Below are 16,827 nucleotides of genomic sequence, written 5' to 3'. Positions count from 1 at the left end.
AGGTTTAATCTACAAATCCTCTCTGTATTACAGGTTTAATCTACAAATCCTCTCTCTATTACAGGTTTAATCTACAAATCTTCTCTGTATTACAGGTTTAATCTACAAATCCTCTCTGTATTACAGGTTTAATCTACAAATCCTCTCTGTATTACAGGTTTAATCTACAAATCTTCTCTGTATTACAGGTTTAATCTACAAATCCTCTCTGTATTACAGGTTTAATCTACAAATCCTCTCTGTATTACAGGTTTAATCTACAAATCCTCTCTGTATTACAGGTTTAATCTACAAATCCTCTCTGTATTACAGGTTTAATCTACAAATCCTCTCTGTATTACAGGTTTAATCTACAAATCCTCTCTGTATTACAGGTTTAATCTACAAATCCTCTCTGTATTACAGGTTTAATCTACAAATCCTCTCTGTATTACAGGTTTAATCTACAAATCCTCTCTGTATTACAGGTTTAATCTACAAATCCTCTCTCTATTACAGGTTTAATCTACAAATCCTCTCTGTATTACAGGTTTAATCTACAAATCCTCTCTGTATTACAGGTTTAATCTACAAATCTTCTCTGTATTACAGGTTTAATCTACAAATCCTCTCTGTATTACAGGTTTAATCTACAAATCCTCTCTGTATTACAGGTTTAATCTACAAATCCTCTCTGTATTACAGGTTTAATCTACAAATCCTCTCTGTATTACAGGTTTAATCTAGATGTGCTTTATGATTTAGTTTCTCTTCTGTTCCAGGCTAATGACTTGTTAGACCTGCTGGGAGGTAATGATGTGATGCCTGTGATCCAAACCACCCTGCCCACCAAGCCTGCCTCGGCTGGAGGAGAGCTGCTCGACCTACTGGGGGACCTCTCACTGTCTGGTAGGACCACAGTCGCTCTCTCTCCTTTTATTTCCCTCCAGCCCAAAGCACAGGTGGACCAACCGTGGTCCCTGGTTAGGGCAACTTGATTGGTTTCTTCTTTTCTTTTCACCTATTCTCTCTGTCACCTGCCCTGTACCTTCCTTCATCAATAAACCACATTAGTCACTCCACATCCTGCTTGACTTGGTCAGGAATCAACTTGTCTTGTGAACTATCACCAGTGGTATCACTGTTATGTCTGTGTGTGATTCCCTGTACCCTGTTGGAACCCCCTGTGTTGTCTCCCCCCCCCTCTCCCTAGGTGGTCTAGCTCCTGCTCCCTCTGTGCCCGTCTCCCAGCCCCCCTTCCTCCTGGATGGCCTCTCCTCACAGCCCCTGTTTAATGATACTTCAGCAGGTGAGAGCTAGCGCTCATCAGGGAAGCTTTCAAATTTGTCACTTGATCCAAACCCCTCTCCCGCCATGTTAATTTTTTTATTTGATTTATTATTTTACTAGGCAAGTCAGTTAAGAAGATATTCTTATTTACAATGACGGCCTAGCAAAAGGCCTCCTGTGGGGACGAGGGGGCCTGGGATTTAAATAAATTATACAGTGCCTTACGAAAGTATTCGGCCCCCTTGAACTTTGCGACCTTTTGCCACATTTCAGGCTTCAAACATAAAGAAACTTTTTTTGTGAAGAATCAACAACAAGTGGGACACAATCATGAAGTGGAACGACATTTATTGGATATTTCAAACTTTTTTAACAAATCAAAAACTGAAAAATTGGTCGTGCAAAATTATTCAGCCCCCTTAAGTTAATACTTTGTAGCGCCACCTTTTGCTGCGATTACAGCTGTAAGTCGCTTGGGGTATGTCTCTATCAGTTTTGCACATCGAGAGACTGAACATTTTTCCCATTCCTCCTTGCAAAACAGCTCGAGCTCAGTGAGGTTGGATGGAGAGCATTTGTGAACAGCAGTTTTCAGTTCTTTCCACAGATTCTCGATTGGATTCAGGTCTGGACTTTGACTTGGCCATTCTAACACCTGGATATGTTTATTTTTGAACCATTCCATTGTAGATTTTGCTTTATGTTTTGGATCATTGTCTTGTTGGAAGACAAATCTCCGTCCCAGTCTCAGGTCTTTTGCAGACTCCATCAGGTTTTCTTCCAGAATGGTCCTGTATTTGGCTCCATCAATTTTAACCATCTTCCCTGTCCCTGCTGAAGAAAAGCAGGCCCAAACCATGATGCTGACACCACCATGTTTGACAGTGGGGATGGTGTGTTTCAGCTGTGTTGCTTTTACGCCAAACATAACGTTTTGCATTGTTGCCAAAAAGTTCAATTTTGGTTTCAAACATGGTTCCACATGTTTGGTGTGTCTCCCAGGTGGCTTGTGGCAAACTTTAAACAACACTTTTTATGGATATCTTTAAGAAATGGCTTTCTTCTTGCCACTCTTCCATAAAGGCCAGATTTGTGCAATATACGACTGATTGTTGTCCTATGGACAGAGTCTCCCACCTCAGCTGTAGATCTCTGCAGTTCATCCAGAGTGATCATGGGCCTCTTGGCTGCATCTCTGATCAGTCTTCTCCTTGTATGAGCTGAAAGTTTAGAGGGACGGCCAGGTCTTGGTAGATTTGCAGTGGTCTGATACTCCTTCCATTTCAATATTATCGCTTGCACAGTGCTCCTTGGGATGTTTAAAGCTTGGGAAATCTTTTTGTATCCAAATCCGGCTTTAAACTTCTTCACAACAGTATCTCGGACCTGCCTGGTGTGTTCCTTGTTCTTCATGATGCTCTCTGCGCTTTTAACGGACCTCTGAGACTATCACAGTGCAGGTGCATTTATACGGAGACTTGATTACACACAGGTGGATTGTATTTATCATCATTAGTCATTTAGGTCAACATTGGATCATTCAGAGATCCTCACTGAACTTCTGGAGAGAGTTTGCTGCACTGAAAGTAAAGGGGCTGAATAATTTCACGCCCAATTTTTCAGTTTTTGATTTGTTAAAAAAGTTTGAAATATCCACTAAATGTCGTTCCACTTCATGATTGTGTCCCACTTGTTGTTGATTCTTCACAAAAAAATACAGTTTTATATCTTTATGTTTGAAGCCTGAAATGTGGCAAAAGGTCGCAAAGTTCAAGGGGGCCGAATACTTTTGCAAGGCACTGTATTTACAATATAAACATAGGACAAAACAAACATCACAACGAGAGACAACATAGCAAGGCAGCATCACATGCCAACACAGCATGGTAGCAACACAGCATAACAACATGGTAGCAACACAACATGGTTGCAGCCCAAATCATGGTACATAATTGGGCACAGTCAACAGCACAAAGGTCAAGAAGGTAGAGACAACAATATGTCACACAAAGCAGCCACAACTGTCAGTAAGAGTGTCCATGATTGAGTCTTTGAATGAAGAGATTGAGATAAAACTGTCCAGTTTGAGTGTTTGCTGCAGCTCTTTCCAGTCGCTAGCTGCAGCGAACTGAAAAGAGGAGCGACCCAGGGATGTGTGTACTTTGGGGACCTTTAACAGAATGTGACTGGCAGAACAGGTGTTGTATGTGGAGGATGAGGGCTGCAAGTAGAGTACTGTGTCCCTATGTATACGGTTGCATTGTTTTGAAAGGGATACAAGTTCATACAATGTTTTTTGGGGGGTTATGTTTGGTACTACTTTTTCACTCTGAATTGTATTGACTTGTGCGTTCTTGTCTTTAGCTATTCCCCCCATGACAGCGTATAGCAAGAATGGCCTGAAAATAGAGTTCACCTTTGAGAGGGCCAACCCGAATCCAAACATAGCAGTCATCACTATCCACGCCACCAACACCACCGAGGCTGACATGACAGAGTTTGTTTTCCAGGCTGCAGTACCAAAGGTGAGCCATGACTTGTCAGTCACATTTGTATAACTATATAATATTACAAAATATGTGTGGTTCTATGATTGACCTCTGTAGCAATGTACTGCTTAGTGAACGTTGGGAATACAGTGGGGCAAAAAATTATTTAGTCAGCCACCAATTGTGCATGTTCTCCCACTTAAAAAGATGAGAGGCCTGTAATTTTCATCATAGGTACACTTCAACTATGGCAGACAAAATTAGGGGAAAAAATCCAGAAAATCACATTGTAGGATTTTTTTATGAATTTATTTGCAAATTATGGTGGAAAATAAGTATTTGGTCACCTACAAACAAGCAAGATTTCTGGCTCTCACAGACCTGTAACTTCTTCTTTAAGAGGCTCCTCTGTCCTCCACTCATTACCTGTATTAATGGCACCTGTTTGAACTTGTTATCAGTATAAAAGACACCTGTCCACAACCTCAAACAGTCACACTCCAAACTCCACTATGGCCAAGACCAAAGAGCTGTCAAAGGACACCAGAAACAAAATTGTAGACCTGCACCAGGCTGGGAAGACTGAATCTGCAATAGGTAAGCAACTTGGTTTGAAGAAATCAACTGTGGGAGCAATTATTAGGAAATGAAAGACATACAAGACCACTGATAATCTCCCTCGATCTGGGGCTCCACGCGAGATCTCACCCCGTGGGGTCAAAATGATCACAAGAACGGTGAGCAAAAATCCCAGAACCACACGGGGGGACCTAGTGAATGACCTGCAGAGAGCTGGGACCAAAGTAACAAAGCCTACCATCAGTAACACACTACGCCGCCAGGGACTTGCATCCAAAGAACACCATACTTACTGTGAAGCATGGGGGTGGAAACATCATGCTTTGGGGCGGTTTTTCTGCGAAGGGACCAGGACGACTGATCCGTGTAAAGGAAGGAATGAATGGGACCATGTATCGTGAGATTTTGAGTGAAAACCTCCTTCCATCAGCAAGGGCATTGAAGATGAAACGTGGCTGGGTCTTTCAGCATGACAAAGATCCCAAACACACCGCCCGGGCAACGGAGTGGCTTCGTAAGAAGCATTTCAAGGTCCTGGAGTGGCCTAGCCAGTCTCCAGATCTCAACCCCATAGAAAATCTTTGGAGGGAGTTGAAAGTCCGTGTTGCCCAGCACAGCCCCAAAACATCACTGCTCTAGAGGAGATCTGCATGGAGGAATGAGCCAAAATACCAGCAACAGTGTGTTAAAACCTTGTGAAGACTTACAGAAAACGTTTGACCTCTGTCATTGCCAACAAAGGGCACAGTAATTTCTGGACTATTAAGCGCACCTGAATATAAACTGCACCCACTGAATTATTAAAATGTATTTTGTACATAAATAAGCCGCACATGTCTATAAGCCGCAGGTGCCTACCGGTACATTGAAACAAATGAACTTTACACAGCCTTTAAACGACACACGGCTTGTAACAAAAATTAAACGGTAGCCTACCAAGAAAGTCATTGGTCACGATCTTCCTCCTCCTGTGCACTGAAACCACTGAAGTCATCTCCTTCGGTGTCGGAGTTGAATAGCCTCAGAATTGCTTCATCCGATGTTGGATCGTTTTCATTGTCGCTCTCTTCACTTTCATCCGGAGGCAAATTCCCCGCTGAGCTCATGCTGCCCTCTTCAACACGCAGCAGTCCAGCCTTTCGAAGCCCGTTGATGATAGTGGATTTTTTTGACAATGCTCCACGCAGGACCCACTGGCAGACTTGACCATAAGTTGCTCTTCGCATGCGGCCCGTTTTAGTGAAGGATTTCTCCCCACTTGTCATCCAAGCCTCCCACTGAACACAGAGCGCCACCATAAATGCACGATTTACACTGATGTCGAGTGGCTGCAAATACTTTGGGCCATCTGCTTTTCTTCCCTCTGAAAGCTTTCGTTGTCTTTTTGCACTGAGCAAGTTCCTCACGCTGCTGTTTCCAACGTCTTCTCATCGACGTCTTATCAAGGCCAAGCTCCCGTGCAGCAGCTCTATTTCCTTTTCCAAAGCTGCATCATATGCATTTCTCTGTGTCTTTGCCATGATGAGGGTGACAAAATTACTGCCGTAATCAGAATGATGGGAAGTTTGAGCGCGCTCGATTTACGTCACATTATGTGACGTGCTCAGTTTTTTTGGCGGCATGAATCTTGTGAAAGTGGGAAAAAATCCATAAATTAGCCGCGTCATTGTATAAACCGCAAGGTTCAAAGCGTGGGAATAAAGTAGCGGTTTATAGTCCGGAAATTACGGTATATAACAAACTATTGAGAAACTTTTGTTATTGACCAAATACTTATTTTCCACTAATTTGCAAACAAATTCATTAAAAATCGTACAATGTGATTTTCTGGATTTTTTTTTTTCTCTCATTTTGTCTGTCATAGTTGAAGTGTACCTATGATGAAAATTACAGGCCTCATCTTTTTAAGTGGGAGAACTTGCACAATTGGTGGCTGACTAAATACTTTCTTGCCCCACTGTTTGCAGTCGCATGTCCTACGAAGCAGACTTTTAAGCTCTGTGTCCCTCTCCTTCAGACATTCCAGCTGCAGCTCTTGTCCCCTAGCAGTAATATTGTCCCAGCACTCAACCAGGGAAGTGTCACACAGGTCATCAGAGTTCTCAACCCACAGAAGGTAAGAGCTGTTCCTGTCTGTCCTCATCTTCCTCACATTCTTATTCAGTTTCCTAATCTATTGGTGCTATCAGAGGAATTTGGTGCAGAGGGCTCCTATAGAGTTCAGCTCTACATTGAGTAGTTCATATTGCTTTAATAAACATGTCTTTCTCATGATTTACAGCAACAACTCCGCATGAGGGTCAAGCTGACGTACACCCACAAAGGCTCACCTGTCCAAGACCTGGCCGAGGTCAACAACTTTCCTCCTCAGTCCTGGCAATGATGACCGTGCCCTCTCGCTCTTAAAGACCTCGCTAAGGGAACTATGGGAAAGGTTCTCCCCTCTCCCTTTACCCCTACTGATCCCCCTGTGACATCACTGCAGACTGCTGCCCTGGGGTTGCATGGGAAGCAGCGAAATGGCAAACACACAAAAAAAGATGGTATGAAGACCATGATGACGACAACCGCAACAATGACGGCAACGACGATAGACATCACCAGAAATATGTGAAAACATATGAATTTACTAACCCTTCTTTTCCTTGATTGGTTTCACCACAATCTGTCTGCAGTTGCCATTCTTTCCATCTCCTTGCCCTCTCAATGCACGTACGCCCACATTGCACTCTCTGTGGTACGCCCACCCATCTAAGCCGCCATAGAAAATAGCTGTTGGCTATGCACTTGTTTAATAAGCAGTCTGTTTTTCTTTTTCATGTTTTTAATCTTACAGGAATTTAACATGGGTATTATTTTTTTTCCTATTTTCACACCTGAATGAGATGCAACTTAATTAACTCTATGAAATTTGCACACTGTCCATTCACCGCTTTCCAAATTGGGTTTGAAAACTTGGAGTACTTCGGCTCTCAGTATTTAATCTAATTTGGTCTCCAAAGTGACTATAACCCATTCTGTTCTAAAGATCTCCTGCTCTATACTTCAAATGCAAGGTCTTCAGTTGCAATACAAAGGTTAATCTCTCGTGGACAGATTCTGGGTGTAAACTGAAGAATCTGTCGCGACGGGATGGAATGCGTAGGATCAGTTTTTGTCACTGATTATCTGGATGTATCAGGATTGGCCGAAGGCGGTGCTTAAACTTCGACTGCTTCACTTGTGTGGGGAAATTGGTGGAAGTGGGGGCTTTGGCTAAGAGTTTCGTTTTGGGAGGGTAGAGACTACGCAAACCGGAACTCCCAATTTCTAATACGTATGGACCCACAACTACATCACGCAGCTGACTAAATTATGTGAGATTTTAGTTCTGGGGTAACTGAGATTATACAAACTTTCACATTATGACTTTTCCCCTCTTTTACATCCATTAACTTTGGCAGCAGAAAGGTTTTAAAGACCCAGAGCACTCATTCATTTTGGGGGAAACTTAATTTGACCCTCCATCTCATGAGTGATTTAAAAGGCAAAAGATGTGTAGAGTCATTTTGAATTCTGTCAGTTTGATAGTTGTTTGAATCCCATTCACCTTGGTTGGCCAGAGAGGCCTTTCAGCAGGGTTGAGATACTGTAAATGGATAAAGTGCATATTTTGAAGGCTGGAGTGTGTTCGTTTGTCATGGGCTGGTAAACACACAGTATGGTTCTATTTTCTTTAGTTTGGTCAGCAGTTTGGTAGACATAGTATCTTGAAAAAGTTTATTTTCTGAGGTGGAATCTAGAGGATGGACATTTCTGCTTTGTTTGACTGCCCTGTATAGCACTGTTTCCTCCACATAGATGGGCACTATTTACAGTTTATTCAAAAGCCATCTTGTTAAATTCAACAGTTAATTGTTTCGATCAAGCTGAGGTTATTGAAGCAATATGGATATTGTATATCAGTGCGGGTCTGAGACACATCTTAGTTATAGGCAAATCCTTAAACAGAGATTCATTGAATATTAACTTTGTAAGTATTTGAATCTTCCACGCATCTGAACAAACGGCCTGAAATGTAAGATTCACAGCTTTGTGACGTCAAAACGTCTGTCTCTTTTTAGACTATTAACCTGGCTGGACATAGCCGGCCTAGAGACGACATGTACATTAAGTCTATTTTGAATGTAGTTATATGCACTGAATTATTTTTCTTTGCAGTCTTTTTCTGTGGCTCTCCTCTCTGAGGGCGCTGGCCATTTTGTTGGCACTATTTTTGTGGTATTATATTGTTGTTTTTTTTGCAGTGATTTGACTTAAACATTATTGCCTGATATCAAACTGATGTGCCTTTTGACATAACTAGATGGGAAGTCCCTAAACTGGTCTCATCTGATCTGTGTGAAGAGGGTTTGAGTGTCAGTGAGTGCTTATTGTGGGTAATATCCTGACTAGAGAGCAGGCAAGATGGACAGGCTGGATGGAAGGAAGGAGTCGAAGAAGAATGTGACCTTTTATTTTAAAGACATCTCACTCTGATTTTCTGGCATTTAGAGTGGAAATTATGTAGTCGGACATCAGTGTAGCTTGGTGTGATTCCTTGGCTGTCATACTTCTCCAAATCAGAATCCCGACCAAGCTGTCGGAAACATTAACCTGAATACCTCACAATGTTTTCTCTTCCTGTTTAACTATCAACAGTACCTGGATAGCTGTATTTAGTCTTCTGTATGATCTGCAATCAAGTGGGCACCTGTAGGACATCTCATTACTAACACGCTTAGCTGCCCCATGATGCTGTATGTGTTCAGACCGTCAGATGTTCAATCGCCCTATATGCTTATTGATATTCACTATGCTACACTATCAAACATTTGTGACCAAATCGGAGATGCTATTAGCTTTGGAAATAAGCTTTGGAAATATTTTTGAGCAATGATATGTGTATATGGAGAAAATGATTTCATTCTATTAACTTTTTTTCTGTTTTTGACAATGCTATATTGGCCTTTTCTGTATATATTGAGGGCTTTTAAGATTTGTCATATCCTTTCTTTCATCCCTTTTTTTTAAGATACCAACCATTTTCTAAGACTTCCAATTACTCACGGTGTATATTGTCTGAATAGATCTTAGTCAACAATATGGTCTAAAGAAAAGACTTCCCTATTTCATCAGTCATCGCAAAATATGTGTAATCGGCTGCCTGTACATTGTGTATTATTGTAAACCGAAACAACAAAAGATGATCAAATGAAATAAAACCCATTTGAAGACTTATACAGATTAGCTAAGGACTATAATTGTATACATATATGTAAAAAAGAATCCTCTTGAAACGATGCAAATGAGCTGCATTCTCTTCATAATGTTGAGGTTTGGACGTATCTTCTATTTTCTGATGATTTAGTGGGTGAGTAGGTTGCTGCTGTTGGTTTCTTATAATGTCCTCTTAAGGTTTGTTTGGGCAGAACTGGTGTTGTCTATGAGTGATGTACTGTACTACTGAGAGGTCTGAGCTGTGCACAGTAACCGAGGTGGCACCTTGTCGGTATTCGGGGTCCTCAGAAAGGCCTAATCTATTTTCATATGCTCCTTAAGAGGAGTAGGCCTCTTGCTAAGACGCTGTAATGCCTCCTTTGGCCTGTAATGTGCTTTATCGTTTTTTTCTTTCCCAGCAAAAGTAATTGGAGAAAATGTATGTTGTCAGACATGAAAGCTAATTAATGGATGGATGACCTACCTACAGTGCACATGGTCCTTCTAAGAGAGCGATTCTCATTGTTGGACCCCTTTTTAAGTCTCCTATTCGCAGGTCATTCTTTTTCTTTTTTTCCGGTCCTATAGATTCTCTCCCCATTCATCTGGCATCTCACCTCCCCACGTTGATTGTATTGGATTTCAGAGACATGAGAATGGGCCCAGAGTTTCTCTGAAGTGTTGAGCTCTTTTTTTCTTATTTTTTTACCCTTTTGATGCTGTTGCACATACCTTTTATTGTAAGGTGGAGATTGAATATCCTGAGTATTATCAGGCTATGAGAGGTTTAATCTGTGTGTGGTGTATATGAGTCATTAAGTAGTTAAGTGCTTGTCTTCTCTTGGTTGACAGATACAAGGTGCTCTTGGCTGCCTGTCATCATCCACTCTATTACTGGGTCTGTTCATCGCTCCTGATGACTGCATTAAGGAACCCGTCTTATGGACTGGTTTGTGGAGAGAGCAGAGAATAGGCTTGGTTCTGTTACAGGGAACCGGCCAGCGGGGTAGTTGATGTTCAGGCTCTCTAAGATGAAATGTGGTCCTTTCTATTTATTGAAATACATTTAAAAAATCAGGACTGAAGTGTGAGGCTGATCTCTGCTGTGTGTATGGCCTTTTGGTGTCTACATTTTTTTTCAGAAGACCTGTGATCTTAATGCAGTGCTGCTTAACCTGTCATTGTGATATGACACAACTATAACACTGAGCTAAAGCTGCATGTTAGCTGTGCTGTGAGCTCATTTCCACAAGGGGGAGCTGGTCAAGATATTTAAGGCTATAGGGAAAGGAAAGACATCTCATACTTGTACCTTGTCTTGAATGTTTTTTGTTTTTATCGGTTCGGTTCCGTCAGCATGACCCTCTGTCAATCATGTTTGACCAGTTAACTATTTTAAGGATACAGTGCCCCCATATAGTTTTAAATGAGAAATGCTTATGAAGGTGAAATTCCATTGGTTTGGACACTGCATCTTAAAAAGGACATTTGTAAAGAAAATAACCCCTCAGAGGTCTGAGCAGCTTTTGAAGCGTTTGTGTAATCAGCCAGTATACGTGTGTGTAAATATCTGAGTGTTGGCATGTCTTGCTACAGTCACCAGGTAGGACATGAAATTAGCTGCAATGATTTCAATTCACAACTTCTGAGCTGCATGTGAGAGCCAATGTAAATAGTGTCATTTCTACTCTTTATGTAGTCCTCTTTTTGGAAATGCAAGAAAAGTTCACATTTTTTCAACAAATTCAACACACCACCTTGTTGGGTTGAACATTTGAAAATGTATTTTTTTTGTTGGTGGTGGAAGGGGTTAAAAGTGCACACCACTCATTCGGATGTAATTGTTTTTTACTTCTATATTTGGCCAGGTGACTTCTGTGTGTAAAGGGGTTTGAAGGTGCATCTGACTTTAGCCACTATTATCCCTTTCCCTGTGAAATCATAAAGCGTCCATTGTACTTTTGAAAGAGAATCTGAATATGTAACCCTCAGATTTATCCCGACTATACAACAACATATCTGATTTGAGAAGGGGAGGGGAAAAAAACTTTTTTTGAAATTCACTTTTCCAGACAGGTTTAACATTTTGAACTGAATCAGAGTCCCGTGTCTTCAAGGTGGGTGTGAATGGACTGAAGATATGAATAATGATGATTAAAGCTGAGAGGCTGTAAACTATATTTTAGACTTATGCTGTGTATTATTGTCTTTGGGTTGGAGGAAATGATGATCAAGAGTATAAATAAAAAGTCAAACAAATTTGTTGACCGGACTCATTAATTTATCAACTCTTAGGGAGTGCAATTGGCATGCTGACTGCAGGAATGCCCACCAGAGCTGTTGCCGTAGAATTTAGTTCATTTCTCTACCATAAGCCGCCTCCAACACCGTTTTAGATTATTTGGCAGTACGTCCAACCGGCCTCAACCGCAGACCACATGTATGGTGTCGTGTGGGCGAGTGGTTTGCTGTTCACAACAATGAGATCAGAGTGCCCCATGGTGGGATTATGGTATGGGCAGGCATAAGCTAAACACAACGAACACAATTGCATTTTATCGATGACCATTTGAATGGACAGAGGTGACGATCCTGAGGCCCATTGTCGTGCCATTAATCGGCTGCCATCACCTCATGTTTCAGCATAATGCACAGCCACATGTCACAAGGATCTGTACAGCATTTCTGGATGCTGAAAATGTCTCCGTTCTTCCATGGCCTGCACACTCACCAGACATGTCACCCATTGATGTTTGGGATGCTCTGGATCAGTGTGTTCCAGTTTCCGCCAATATCCAGAAACTTCAGAGCCAGTGAAGAGGAGTGTGACAACATTCCACAGGTCACAATCAACAGCCTGATCAACTCTTTGCGAAGGAGATGTCGCACTGCATGAGGCAAATGGTGGTCACACCAGATACTGACTGGTCTTCTGATCCACGCCCCTACCTTTTTTTTTAGGTATCTGTGACCAACAGATGCATATCTGTATTCCCAGTCATGTGAAATCCATAGATTGAGGTCTAATTTATTTATTTCAATTGACTTTCCTTTTATGAACTATAACTCTGTAAAATCTTTGAAATTGTTGCATTTATATTTTTGTTCAGTATAGTGACATGGGGTTCACCTACATAACCGATTTAGAACAGGCCTACACAGATGTTTTCAGCTTAACACATGTTTCAGTATACATAGGCTACTTGTCCTACTAAACAAGATTGAGTCACAGTGAGGTTGGAGCAGCGTACAAACAAGGAGAATTCCGATCAAAGTTCCAGTATCTGTTTCCACGAGAGTAGTTTCTTCGGTCAGTGATTCTTGATTCGCTTTTGAGGAACATGATCAAGTCCAAGCTGTTAAAAGTTCCTCTGTGTGGGCTGGAAGTTGAGGATTGATTTTCTGTGAGCCAAACAAACTACAGTAGTGGAAGAAGCCAAGTCATGACAGTCAATTAACAGTGATCCAGGTGGAATAGAAGTGACAGGATTCTCTCATGCACCACTTTAACACATTTGTTTGCTTTTACAGTTGTGGTATATTGATGTCTGCTGATGAACCCATTGGCTGAACATTGCTATAAGTTCAGTACTCAAGAGGACAACTCAAGGGAGAAGTCATGAAGGAAAAGGCAAGTGGTGCTTGAAAGATACCAGGTTGAATTTGCTGTTTCAGACCCACCCCCTATACTGCTTTTCCATGACCCTGAAGAGAGACTAGTGCCTTGGTTACCTCTCATTCACTCTTTTTTTAATGTTGTGTTTATTTAACCTTTAGCCTTTATTTAACCACATACCCCTAGCCCAGGCCTGCCTTATTGACATATCTTGACATGCCTTTTTAACAGGGTATTTTTGTCATTAACTTACTTGTTCCAATTTAGACCATAATGAAATGTGATATTGGCTGCTCTGATTCCCTATGAGGAATAATTTGATGAGTGCTTATGTAAAGATGTACCATTTTTCAAAATGTAAGTATCATGAGCCTCTAGGGCAATTATAAGAAACAGCCTACAGTCGTGGCCAAAAGTTTTAACAATGACACAAATATTCATTTTCACCAAGTCTGCTGCCTCAGTTTGTATGATGGCAATTTGCATATACTCCAGAATGTTATGAAGAGTGATCAGATTAATTGCAATGAATTGCAAAGTCCCTCTTTGCCATGCACATGAACTGAATCCCCAAAAAATATTCCACTGCATTTCAGCCCTGCCACATAAGTACCAGCTGACATCATGTCAGTGATTCTCTCGTTAACACAGGTGTGAGTGGTGACGAGGACAAGGCTGGAGATCACTCTGTCATGCTGATTGAGTTTGAATAACAGACTGGAAGCTTCAAAAGTAGGGTGGAGCTTGGAATCATGTTCTTCCTCTGTCAACCATGGTTACCTGCAAGGAAACACGTGCCATCATCATTACTTTGCACAAAGAGGGCTTCACAGGCAAGGATATTGCTGCCAGTAAGATTGCACCTAAATCAACCATTTACCAGATCATCAAGAACTTAAATTGTTGTGAAGAAGGCTTCAGGGCTCCAAAGAAAGTCCAGCAAGCGCCAGGACCGTCTCCTAAAGTTGATTCAGCTGCGGGATCGGAGCACCACCAGTACAGAGCTTGCTGAGGAATGGCAGCAGGCAGGTGTGAGTGCATCTGCACGCACAGAGAGGTGAAGACTTTTGGAGGATGGCCTGGTGTCAAGAATGGCAGCAAAGAAGCCACTTCTCTCCAGGAAAAAGATCAGGGACAGACTGATATTCTGCATAAGGTACAGGGATTGGACTGCTGAGGACTGGGGTAAAGTAATTTTCTCTGATGAAACCCCTTTCCAATTGTTTTGGGGCATCTGGAAAAAAGCTTGTCCGGAGAAGACAAGGTGAGCGCTACCATCAGTCCTGTGTCATGCCAACAGTAAAGCATCCTGAGACCATTCATGTGTGGGGTTGTTTCTCAGACAAGGGAGTGGGCTCACTCACAATTTGGCCTAAGAACACAGCCTTGAATAAAGAATGGAACCAACACATCCTCCCAAGAGCAACTTCTCCCAACCATCCAGGAACAGTTTGGTGACGAACAATGCCTTTTCCAGCATGATGGAGCCCCTTGCCATAAGGCAAAAGTGATAACTAAGTGGCTCGGGGAACAAAACATTGATCTTTTGGGTTCATGGCCAGGAAACTCCCCAGACCTTAACCCCATTGAGAACTTGTGGTCAATCCTCAAGAGGCGGGTGGACAAACAGAAACCCACAAATTCTGACAAACTCCAAGCATTGATTATGCATGAATGGGCTGCCATCAGTCAGGATGTGGAAGATAATTGACAGCATGCCAGGGTGGATTGCAGAGGTCTTGAAAAAGAAGGGTCAACACTGCAAATATTGACTCTTTGCATCAACTTCATGTAATTGTAAATAAAAGCATTTGACACTTATGAAATGCTTGTAATTATACTTCAGTATTCCAAAGTAACATCTGACAAAAATATCTAAAGACACTGAAGCAGCAAACTTTGTGGAAATTAATATTTGTGTCATTCTCAAAACTTTTGGCCACGACTGTACATTGAGTGAAATTACAATGTCATTCATTTAAATCAAAATCGCAAGACAGTTAATGCGGTAAAGCACACGTGTAATAGGTGTATAGGAAACCTAATGAATAATTCAGTACGCCTCTACTCTGAAATGGGCAGTGCCTTATGAATAATATGTTACCCTGCCTCTCTAATGTTTATTGATTGGGTCTATCTGACAGCGGTGAAGTTCAGAGTCGTTATGGCGTCGCACCGAGCGAGAATGGTATTTTTCAGCTGCCGCATGTATTGGAATTTACCAGTCATGTTCCACGTTCTTTTGGGGGTTTTCTAGTTAAATATACACATGCAAATGAAGGAAGAAGATAATATACCGGGCACCGTCATGGAGCGAAAAAAAGGTGGTGTCGAAGATAGCAGGGGTTGTATGGACACACTGGTCTACGAAGCAGGATCTAACCAAGCTGCAGGTCGTGGCGACCGCAATGGTACAGGAAACCGTGTCGGAACAGGGATACGCGTTCTAAAGGTAACTATCAAGCAGGTCAAATTTGAAGGTTTATCAAAATACTTCAATCGCACAGTTCTCGGTTCTAACAGGGCCGAAGTGCGTGTGAAATTATACTCACGCGTCATACAGTTTGAGCATCATTGATCTCTTATATAGTGATAATTATGTTGGCTTTGAAAGTATAGCGTTGAGTGCAACAATGTGTCGAACCACATCGCCAGAGAGCGGCTTCCTTTCACTGTAGCTCTTTCTAGATTGTAACAAAAACATTTGACTGAACTGATCCAGTAGGCAGGCAGTCGTTCGAGATGTTGCTACATATTGCCGTGCTAAGCAGTTAGTCTATCCTACTGTAAATGTTTCATATGCTATATTTGCTGTTGTGTATCATTTGCAAATATAACAACAGTATAGCCTAGGCTATAGATCAGAACATGTCAAAACACATGTTTTAACTTGCTGTTTATTGCTGAAAATGAATAGCTTAAACTATTATGGATAGAGTAACATTTGTAAACTTATCAATGTGTTTCGCTATTTAGGCTACATGTTTGTCATTGGATAAAATCCACATTGAAATTCATAAATAGCCTATTGCCTCGGTTTTGCATAGGCTAACGGACCACCGGTAGGCCCCATAGAAATCTTGGACTGAGATTGTTCAGTAGTTTCGAGCCCTCAGTTAGCAAGCACAATTGACAAGACGTGATTAACTGTTTCCTTACTCATCCGTGTGCAGTTCTTCCGCCATTATGTCACTCATGAACCCATTAGGTCCATTTACATAAAACATAATGGCTTGTGCCAATTAACCCCATGCATAATAATTTAGAAAATAAATGTCATAGGCTGACAACTCATCCATGCTTCTATGGATAGACTGCTTACCTCACCAATCTCTCATGTGATACTGTCATGGAGAATGACACATTCCAGTTACAATTGCTCTAATAATAAATATCCAAAATACAACTTCATTGGAAGGACCATTACATTTTATGTTCATTGAATCATTAATGTCTGCTGCTGCAGCTAACAGTAGCCTTATATTCAACCAACCAAGATGTAAACCAATGAGTGGGGAGTTTATACACATATCAGTGGCGGTTGGTGCCATTATGAGGATGGTAATTGTTTTTAATAAGCATTGCCCTATTTCTATTACAGCATATTGGATGACTGTCATTCATATTCTATTCACC

General features: G+C 41.5%; 2 protein-coding genes across 4 annotated transcripts in view; both read left to right on the top strand.

Annotated features, from left to right (window-relative positions):
* Positions 1-11,831, top strand: part of LOC110526405 (AP-1 complex subunit gamma-1) — a 33,283-nt gene extending 21,452 nt beyond the window's left edge. For all 3 annotated transcript variants that reach the window (XM_021607361.2, XM_021607359.2, XM_036980767.1), the window contains 5 exons: positions 762-888; positions 1,193-1,288; positions 3,634-3,794; positions 6,355-6,453; positions 6,619-11,831. In XM_021607361.2, the coding sequence (XP_021463036.1) occupies positions 762-888; positions 1,193-1,288; positions 3,634-3,794; positions 6,355-6,453; positions 6,619-6,720 (585 nt within the window). In that variant the 3' untranslated portion in view covers positions 6,721-11,831. The remainder of the gene's footprint in view (positions 1-761; positions 889-1,192; positions 1,289-3,633; positions 3,795-6,354; positions 6,454-6,618) is intronic.
* Positions 11,832-15,288: 3,457 nt separating this feature from the next.
* The window catches only part of LOC110526404 (PH domain leucine-rich repeat-containing protein phosphatase 2), a 54,798-nt gene continuing 53,259 nt past the window's right edge, over positions 15,289-16,827 (top strand). Inside the window, exon 1 of the mRNA XM_021607357.2 lies at positions 15,289-15,643. Coding sequence (XP_021463032.2) covers positions 15,461-15,643 — 183 coding nt within the window. The 5' untranslated portion in view covers positions 15,289-15,460. The remainder of the gene's footprint in view (positions 15,644-16,827) is intronic.

The sequence above is a fragment of the Oncorhynchus mykiss genome, chromosome 6 (assembly GCF_013265735.2).
Source record: "Oncorhynchus mykiss isolate Arlee chromosome 6, USDA_OmykA_1.1, whole genome shotgun sequence".
Classification (NCBI taxonomy): Eukaryota; Metazoa; Chordata; class Actinopteri; order Salmoniformes; family Salmonidae; genus Oncorhynchus; species Oncorhynchus mykiss.
This window is presented reverse-complemented; position numbering and strand designations above follow the sequence as displayed.